The sequence below is a fragment of the Penaeus japonicus genome, unplaced genomic scaffold (assembly GCF_977035675.1).
Source record: "Penaeus japonicus unplaced genomic scaffold, GWHDUDI00000001_assembly GWHDUDI00000042, whole genome shotgun sequence".
Taxonomy (NCBI): domain Eukaryota; kingdom Metazoa; phylum Arthropoda; class Malacostraca; order Decapoda; family Penaeidae; genus Penaeus; species Penaeus japonicus.
The window spans coordinates 7,796,246-7,806,245 of NW_028234444.1; the positions used below are offsets into that span (position 1 = coordinate 7,796,246).

Below are 10,000 nucleotides of genomic sequence, written 5' to 3' on the forward strand. Positions count from 1 at the left end.
GTCTCCCTTTTTGTGTATTAGAATTATTATTGCGTTTTTCCAGGCCTTCGGAATTTTACCGACGCATAGACATCTGTTATAAAGACTGGCCAGCTTTACTGCCGCAATCTCTCCTGCATCTTGAATAAGATCTACACTAATGCCGTCTTCTCCTGGTGTTTTTCCTCTTTTCATGCTTTTTAGTGCCCTATTTACTTCCTCTACCATGATGTTTGGAACATCTCCAATTGTTGTTTGTGTCCGTATGTGGTTGGTCATTTGAGTGGTATAGGTTGCAATAGAAGTCTTTTATTACTTTGATAATTTCATTTTTATTGTATGTCGCCTCTCCGTTGGGTTTCTTTACTGCATACATTTGGTTTTTCACTATGATTGATGTTATTTTCATGTCCCTACACTGTTTCATAAGCCTTTTTTGTCTTTACCGAAAGCTTACTGAACTTTTCTTTTTCGTCTTTATCCCCTATTTCAAGTGCAGCTTCCGTTAATATCTTGTACAATATCACGCTTATTGGTGATTATGAAGTCAATTTCGTTTTTAATGCTGGATGGTGATTTCCATGTCCATTTCCTCCCAGGTCTCTTTTCGAAAAGTGTATTCATAATTTTAAGGGATCGAGCTTCGGCGAATTCTATCAGCCTTTGCCTTCTCTCATTTCTGGTGCCTATTCCTTGTTTCCCAACCGATATTTCTCCATCTTCCCTTATTCCTATCTTGGCATTAAAATCCCCCATAATCACGGTAAAATGGGTTTTTGCTCTATTGGTAGCTGCTTGCACATCTTCATAGAAGCTCTCTATCTCCTCATCACTATGACTGCTGGTAGGAGCGTACACTTGGATAATTTTTAGGCTATATCTGTTGTTTAGTTTCAGTATTACAGAAACCACTCTTTCGCTCACACTGTAGAATTCCCTAACATTCTTTTCAAGTCGCTTGTGAACTAAGAAACCTACTCCTGATTCTTGTTTGCTATCCAAGGGTTTACCTCGCCAGTATAATAAGTGCCCATCATTTAGTAATTTCTGCTCTTCGCCTAGTCTCCTAACTTCAGAAAGTCCTACAATATCCCATTTAATAAATGAAAGTTCCTCAAGCAGTGTCAAACGATCGGATTCTGTTCTCAGGGTCCTTACGTTGTATGTACATAAGTTCATCATCTTTAGGCGGCCTGGGTATAAGCAGATATTCTTAGCACCCTCCGCTAGGGAGCCGATCTGACTGCCGCCGTGACCAGGGGCTCCTTCGCTTCCGGGGAATGAGGGCCATTGTCTTGACTGGGAAATCATATTTAAGAGGTGTGTGGCCTGATACCCCCACCTGGCGGCCTTGTCCATGGTGGGAGGAGTAATTTTAGTCCGGAGGTACCATTAATCTCCAATAGCACGTTTGAGTTAGTCTCGCATGTTATTAGGAGATCTTTGTATCCACCGATCTATCTCACGACCTTCCGGTCTACACATGTGAGAATGGGCATATATATATATATATATATATATATATATATATATATATATATATATATATATATATATATATATATATATATATATATATATATATATATACATATATATATGGGTGTATAAGCGAGCAGGCGACGATTGAAGAATGAGCTTTTTATTTAATCATGTTTAACAATCGCGCTCAAGTGTCTGAAGTAGCCAATGTTTAGTTTCCTTATCACTACACATATATCCTACGGTAAGATGATACAGGCTGTTGATGATAAATACGTATGTGTGTATGTGTGTGTGTATCTATCTATCTATATATATATATATATATATATATATATATATATATATATATATATATATATATATATATATATATATATATATTGATATATATATACATACATGTATATAAATACATAAATATATATATATATATATATATATATATATATATATTCCAATTATTGCATATTTTCGGGCCTTTTACCTTATGAGATCCCGTAAAAGAATTGTTAATCTCACAATTTCCCAATCATCTTCTATAAGGTCTATACAAGCTGTCTCTCTTAACGATTACTGTATTTTCATCTCCTGTGATGTTGTACTGTAGTAGTCGGGACGTTGCAATGTTTACCTGTGTCGGTGGCTGGTTGTTTGAACTGGATAAGTTAGTGTAATGGCCTCCTACTCCTGTTTGACGTCTTTTCCCCAGCGGGTTTGTTTGTTCGATATATTTGGCCTTTCCCTGTCCCGATTCTCCTTTTTGTCTGAGCATAGATGCTTGGATCATTTATTTTCATCAAATTAAACATAAGCACATCTTTCGATTTACTATCATTTATTGTGTTCTTAAGTTGTGTAAATTCTAGTTTTGTACGTAGATGACATGTTCCTATTACTACATAAGCTTTGAATGGATGATAAGGAAATAATTAGTTGGTTGCAATTTTATTAATGATCTATTTTTTTGTCTATTTTCTGATGCATTGACGTAACAAAATATACAGTAACATCTATAAGCATATTCAAATCTGAATGAGTCGTCAACGTTTTAGGCAAATGCAAACATGCAAATGGGTATGTTTACAAGAGGAAAAACTCCTCCACCCCTCTCAGGGCACAGATGGTTCTGTAGGCATGGGCGGCGTCGTAAGCATTGCGGGCAGCGTGGCACATGTTAATGAATGGCTGTGGCTGAACCACTGGGTTACACCTTGAGCGAATCCCCAGCAATGTTTGACACTGAATTAGGCGAGCTACTGTGGTCTCACTACGAGGAACCTCAGGGGTGGAGCACCCTTGGTCTTCCTGCCAAGCAGATACCAACTCGCGGGGGCTGGAGGCTTGTACACCGGTGGGCATGAGACGGTCATCAGCAATTTCTCCGGTGTTGGGACCCAGTAGCCCTGCTACGCGTCCATAGGTCCAACCTGAAGCTTCAACTGCTACGACCTGGCCTGTCTTAGCAACGACCACCTTCATGAGGGGACATCCCACCTCAATGTGTTTAGCTGCGTTGACAATCCTAATGTTTCCGATAGTTTGTTGGGATCCCGTGAGTGGACGACCATCAACAAGGACTTCAAAGTCAGGCTTGATGACGACACTGGCTGCTGGTGTGTTGAGCTCAAGCTGTGGTGGGCCTGAGGGCTGTGGATGGGACATCATGAGGCGGTGGGAGCCGTGAGCAGCCAGAAGAACCTTGCAGGGGGAACGAGGTGCTCGCACAACAAGGCCGTCAAAGGTGAGGATCTCACTACCTCCAACTACCATGGCTGTTCGTGGGTAGGGTGGCAGCACGTCTGTTATGTATCGCGGGATGAAGTTGTAGTATGCCCAGATTGCATGTTCGACGGGAATGGGAATGTATTCCAGGTACGCAAATATGAGGTTCTCCAGCATTGTGATAGGGTTGGGCACTGCTTCCTGTGCTACTTGTGTCAGGGAATACAAGGGTCGATGAAGGGGAATTTGGACTTCAATGCCGTTGCCTTCTCTTTCAATTGAAACGTGAAGGAGCTCGTTGAGAATGAGGCTGACAACTCTTTCAGCTTCCACAGCAAATACTTGTTTCTGTGGGAAAGAAAGTAACAAACATGAATAAAAGAACATACAATGAAAGGGATCTTTAGCTGTCTCATATCTTGTCCCAGAAACTACAATATACATCTTGATATGACATTTCCTAACACATACCGAGTGGAAGTGGTTCATTATGTAGTCAATGATTCTCTGAACAGCTGGCATCTTCATGAGGCCAACACGGACAATCTCAACATCTCGCTCGAGCATTGCCATCACGTTGCCAACAACGTGTGTAATGGCCTCATACTCCTCAGGATATTCTTCTAAAATTTCGTACACTTCTCTCTTGACAATCCTGAACACTTTGGAGGCTCTGATTTGTTCAAGTACATCTAATAGTACTTTGGGTACCTCTCCAGTTTCTGCCATTCGTGTTGCTTCCATCACAACTGAAAATTGAAGATGATCATGTCAGTTCTAAAGCTATGGTAATCACTTTAATGATGCAATGGTAGATGAATGTCTATGAATTTAAATAAGAATAATTGTCATGAAATTGCATAAACAAGATGGAGAATAATTCCTTTTCCATCGTAACTTGCAGTGGCGTAATAACTCACTTTCCATTATGATTTCAGTAATGCCTTCAAATTCACCCTGGAATCTCTCTATTGCTTGGATGATGTTGACAGAAAGTTGGTGTTGAAGGAGAACTATCTCTGACCATACACCAAAGTAGACACGAGGCACGAAGGACACCACAGGACTTGCTAGGATGTCACGAATAATTTCAGTGTCGAAGATTCTGGCATCCGAGAGAATATCTCGATAGATCTCTTCAATTTCCTCCTTGGCGACTCCCAGTAGGGTGACTAATTGAGATGAAGGGAAGTGAATGCCCTTTGCAGAAGCTTCTTCCTCAAGGAAGTGGACAACCTCCATAACAACTGACTTGAATAGCACGGCAGCTTTCTCATATTCTTCTGTCATTTCATTCTGTAGATCAGACAATATTTTACTCCAAAATTGTTTACACACACAAACACACACACACATATATATATATATACATATATATACATATATATGTCTATATGTATATAAATACATACATACATATGCGTGTGTATGTATATATATATATATATATATATATATATATATATATATATATATATATATATATATATATGTATATATATATATCATACATACACACACGTATAGATACACATACATACATATACACAAAGTGACAGTATTATGTTTATCATTTATGCTGAAAATATATAACAAGGCATTAAACTAATTCTAGTATAAGATTTAAGGATGAAACTGAAATTGTAGAAACCATTATGCCTTTCTTATAGACATGAAAAGCATGTTTAGACTCACCATTAGAACCTGTGCCTCTTCTGGTCCATAAGCCATCTCAACCTTGAGCATTGTGGGAGAAGCCAACTTCACAGCAGCTACAGCAACACCGCGAATCTCCTCAGCTCTGCCACTTGCCACATACACACCAGCTTCAGCAGTATCAGGGTACCGGAGGCCGAGCCTGGCAGTGTATTCCTTTTCTCCGCCGTGTCTCATTGTGGTTAGCTCAATGAAGGCGGGCTTGCACATCTTGGAGAAGATGTTGTATTTTCCAAAAGCAGGTGCATTTGCAATAGCCTTTATTCTGATACCGTTGCAGGTGACTTCTTCCTCGGGTTCTGCCACTGCAGTTATTTCAAAGACAGGTCGCTGTTCCATCTCAACTGTAAATGTGGCAGCTGCATTGTGAGCTGAAGTCTTGTCATACTTTGCAGCAAGGGCGAAGACTGGTGCTGTGGATGGAGTCTTGTGGAACACTACGTCCAAAGCAAATGTTTCCGGTGCATAAGCGACAGTGACGATTGCCTTAGGGTTCACTTGCAAAATCTGTAAAACAACCGATATTTATTGAAATTAAAAAATGAATGCCAAGGATTGAATGCCTTTGTGGCAACTCTACCATAATTTTGTTGAGACTTTAAGATTCTTAATTCTGTATGACAACCAACATTTTTTCAATCCTACTGACAGAGTATTAAGTATGAAATATATATGCTGTAAATTTATGCCAAAGTACTGTTGAGGTGTGGTATCAGTCTGTGTGAAATGTTCTAATAGAAGTTTTGATAGTCGTGTGTTTACCTTTCCAGTGAGGAAGACTTCTACCCTGATAGCATTTTCCGAAATTCTCTGCGTCTCCAGTGTACCAGTAATCTTGTTTTCTTCTTCAGGGAAAATGTCCAGTTCGATTGTTCCCTTGATTGTTTCTCCAATAGCTGTGTAATGAGCAGCGACCATGATGGGTTTGGGAAGAGTTGGATGGTTCATTCGGACTTCTATATTGGATGCATGTTGTCCCCAGCTTCCCTGGTGGTTAGCCTTGTATCCAACTTCGTATTTGGCTTCAGCTTTGCCCTTATTGGGGTAGAACTTGATTCCAGATTCCCTTGGTGATAGTTTAGCTCTGCCCTCGATGGTACGTGTTGGAGTCCTCATCTGCATGATGTAAGTTGTGGGTGATGGGCGTGTGAAACGGTACTGGTATTTTGCCGTCTCCTGACCATAAGCTTGATATCCTTCCTCCTCGAAAGTAACAACAGCATGCACTATCTTCAAAACTTCGTTGATGGCTTTTATGTCCAAACCAGCTTCAACAACCTCGATTCCTCCTTCGGGAGTCATCTGTATTTTCCATTCAAAGACATTGGATGGAGTATTTCTTTCGATCTTGCAGAATCCAACAAACGAGCCACGTGTATTGTGAATGGAGAACGCAATCATGAGAGGCATCTTCAGCACTGGAGCCTTAGCACCCACCTGTGAATGGAAACATAAAACTATTGTAGATTTTTCTCATATGTTTAAGATATTGTTTTACTGATTTTGTGAAGTAAATCCTTAAATCTGAATGAATGGAAATTTAATGATATGGAGTGGGTTTACTTGATAAGTATAATGGCATTTAATCTTACATACCTTGAACGCTACAAGATGTTCTTCTGGAGTCCACTGATGTTTTACCTCTGTTTCTAGCATAATTTCTTGTGTTTCAGGTTGTTTGTAAATTACCTTGGCTTTTACAACATAATTATATGGGCCACCAAGCTTCTCCAGAGCAATAACACTTGTATATTTGTATTCCTTATTCTCCATGTTCTTGTATTCAATGACGGAAACGACTTTAGTAGTAGTTCCCTCCAGCTGGACATCGCAAGAAGCTCCAAGGACAATCGTCTTTTGAGAAGGGGTAGTCAGTAATAGCTTGAATCCGTTTTCCCCTTCCATGTACTCTAGTAGGTTTGTGGCGGTCAGAATCAGTTTCATGTGGTAGGGCTCACCAGCAATAACAATGTTCCCGCTGTATAGAAAATTGTGATTAGAAAAAGGAAAGACATATAATATATACAGACATATAATATGATAGCCGGAGCAATTCTAGTAAGACTGATAATTTATATCGGAAATGAAATCTAGAACTTGGAAACTTACTGGATCTCAGCATGGCCAGGGTTGGAAGGACTGCTTATTAGACTTGCATCTACTACCAACTTCTTCTCGGGAGATTTATCAGCATCCCAGGAAAATTCCACGTTTGCCCTCTTCTCTCCAATGTTGACATCAGCGAAACCCTTGACCCGACGACGGTACGAAGTCTTGGGCAGAACCAGGTTGTTGAAGCTAACATGGACAAGGTCTTCCGTAATGACAGCATCGACCTTGTTCTCGATGAGGGCAGGAAGCACAAATGCTATGCTTAGAGTGGTCTTCTCAGCACTTTCTTGTACCATTTTCCATTCAACACCAAAGACTGGTTCTTCTCGCTCTTTGATTTCCATGGCAATCATCTGCTTCTTGTTGCCAAACACAAAGTTGGCACCAATGATGTAGGGCTCACTTGCCATTGCACTAAGCTTGATGTTGGCTTGTAGTTTGGCAGTCTTGGAGGTGAAACGAGCCATAACTGGTCCAGTAACTTCAAAGACTGTGCGCTCTCCATATTTGATGGCGGATTCCAATGCATAGCGTCCTCCTGTTTCTTCTTCAGCTGTGGCTTCAATTCTAACTGGGCGAATGTAGCCAGGAGCCTCCACCTGAAACAAGTATCATTGTCATTTCATATGCAAATGCTAATTCTAAAAAAAGTTCCAACTGCTACAGTTACACACACAAATTAAGCCTTAAACAAAACTTTTAATCTTACCAAGAATTTAGTATAATACTTTTCTCCTGTATTTTCGTAAATTGCTTCCATTTCCGCAACCTTCTCATTTCCTGCTGTTCGGAACACTTCAACAGAAGCACCCATTTTTTCAGGATGATAGAAGATATCATACATTGCTCTGTATGATGATCTACCAACTTCAACTATGGAAGAGAAAAGGAGAAAATTAATATCAAACACAGGTCTATTTCAGCTCAATTGTAAAGGTTAGAGGAGAATCAGATGAACACATTACCTGTTGCTTCATTTTCGATGACAATATTTTGTGGGAGTGTTCCTTCAATTTTATGAGTAGCCTGTACATAGATGATATCATTTCTTCCCTTTGAAAGTTTGAATGCAGAAATGAGTTCACGACTTTCGCCAGACTGACTTCCTTCACGAATGTATGATGCCAATTTCCAGGCTACAGTATTAGCATGGACTTCCATCTTTCGTAGTGCTACAGGCAGAAGAATGCTGACCTTTGGGATATATCTTGCTGGATACACACCCTCAGGAGAAAATTCCATGAAATCAGCTCCAACTGAAAAGTAGAACCAATAGAACTAGTCTACATACATACTACTACAGTCCTAAAAAATCAAATAAAAGGAAACTCTCACTTCAAACTTTCCACTTCACAGTCCTTACATACCTTCAATATTTAAGTCGAAGTACTGGGCTAGAGCATTTCTGGTCCTACAAATCACATCCACATTGACTTCAGGCCCATTGGTTTTCTTAATGAATTTAGCTTCCACAATGTGAGATTCTGGGGTGAATCTCCTGCTGCGACCGCTGAACACATTGACCTCAAACTCCTTTCCTGCACTTTCTTCCTTCACAATCATGTCCAGTTTAATGCCGCGGGAAATGGCAATCTGACCATAATCGAACTTGACGTAAGTCTCCATTGCCTTGTGTCCTTCCTCGTTGGTGAGAGTGGTCCACACTCCTGCAGCAATGCTGGAAGAATCAAGTTTGGCAGAAACGATGTGGGATCCTTCTTCCTTGGTGTAGGACAGGGTCATTTCTGCTCTCCTTGGTGTTGTGGCACCAGCTGCTTCTACATTCAATTTGATGAATTTATTACCTTTTTTGTTCTTGATTGCAGCAGTCATTAAGTAACCTCTCATGGAAGGGTCTGCTTTCTCAATATACAACTTGGCAATAGCTGGTTCACCAAGTGGCAGGCCATTAGCACGGAAGACATCAGGCATGTTAATGTTGTAGCACACCTTGATGCCAAGCACTGGCTCAACAGCATTAAGGCAAGCTGCATGTGTAACCCTTACGTCTCTGACAGTGGGAGGAGTAATCTTCGTCAGCTTCTTTCCTACAGCTTTGACAAGATAGGTCTCAGCCTTGATGTTGAGGAGTTCCATCTTCTCTGGTATTTCCAACTCCATCTGGATTTTCTTGTTCTCTGTTGTTCTGATGTTGATAGAGGCTCCAGTGGCACTTGAAATAGTGTTCTCCATCTCGATTCCTACCCTAGTTAAGCGGCACTCAAAGCCCACAAAACCAGTGGCTTGTACAGAGAGAGCTGGGAAGAGTTTGATGCCGGTCTGCAAATTGCCAGGGTCAGAGAGGATTTGGGCGATGTTGAAGTCGCCTTCCATCTTAAGGCCAGCAACGGCGGTTCCAGCTAATTTGAGTTTGAGTGGTGTGCCCTGAATGGTTGGCAGTGAATAATCCATGTAAAGTTGAGCAGTCCTTGCTGTGTTGAGGTTTAGACCCTTCATTTGTTCCAAGGATTCTTCAAAGAAAGAGAAGAAGGTCTCAATGAGTGTGTCAGCTGTGACACCTTTGAGGCTTTCGGCGACATCTGCATAAGTAATCTCGTGTCCCATGATTCGGGCGAATACCTCAGCATGGGTATGTGATCTGCCCTCACCATACAGTTTGCCAAAGAAGTCCGAAATAACAGAAGAATCGATGGATCGCTTGGTCCTCAGAGTTTGCTTGATGTGTTCCATAACCTTAAGGCCTTTCTCTTCTGCAAAACCTGTAATGTCTTGCATAATCTTTCCAAATGTTGCTTTTCGGAGGTATCCTTCTGGGCCAAAGAGTTCTTCAATGATGGAATCAATTCCTTCAAAACGTGCACCAATCTCTGCTAAGTCCATGTGAGTCTCATCCACAGCTGCTTTCATGTTCAGATTGACAGCACGAGGAATGAAAGATCCGGGAGCATAGATGATGTTAGATTCCAGGTCGGCACCCATGCCAAAGGCAGGGGCATGGTAAGACATTTCTACATTTCGAGAGAAT

At 40.9% G+C, this 10,000-nt stretch overlaps 1 protein-coding gene across 1 annotated transcript in view; it reads right to left on the reverse strand.

Annotated features, from left to right (window-relative positions):
- Positions 1 to 2,397: 2,397 nt before the first annotated feature.
- LOC122266621 (vitellogenin) overlaps positions 2,398 to 10,000 on the reverse strand; it is a 10,295-nt gene continuing 2,692 nt past the window's right edge. The window contains exons 6-15 of the mRNA XM_086535059.1: positions 8,382 to 10,000; positions 7,980 to 8,270; positions 7,724 to 7,887; positions 7,012 to 7,613; positions 6,499 to 6,880; positions 5,665 to 6,339; positions 4,882 to 5,409; positions 4,107 to 4,482; positions 3,658 to 3,935; positions 2,398 to 3,534 (exon numbers count right to left, since the gene is read on the reverse strand). The exon at positions 8,382 to 10,000 is cut by the window's right edge and continues 124 nt beyond it. Of these exons, the coding sequence (XP_086391185.1) occupies positions 2,545 to 3,534; positions 3,658 to 3,935; positions 4,107 to 4,482; positions 4,882 to 5,409; positions 5,665 to 6,339; positions 6,499 to 6,880; positions 7,012 to 7,613; positions 7,724 to 7,887; positions 7,980 to 8,270; positions 8,382 to 10,000 (5,905 nt within the window). The 3' untranslated portion in view covers positions 2,398 to 2,544. The remainder of the gene's footprint in view (positions 3,535 to 3,657; positions 3,936 to 4,106; positions 4,483 to 4,881; positions 5,410 to 5,664; positions 6,340 to 6,498; positions 6,881 to 7,011; positions 7,614 to 7,723; positions 7,888 to 7,979; positions 8,271 to 8,381) is intronic.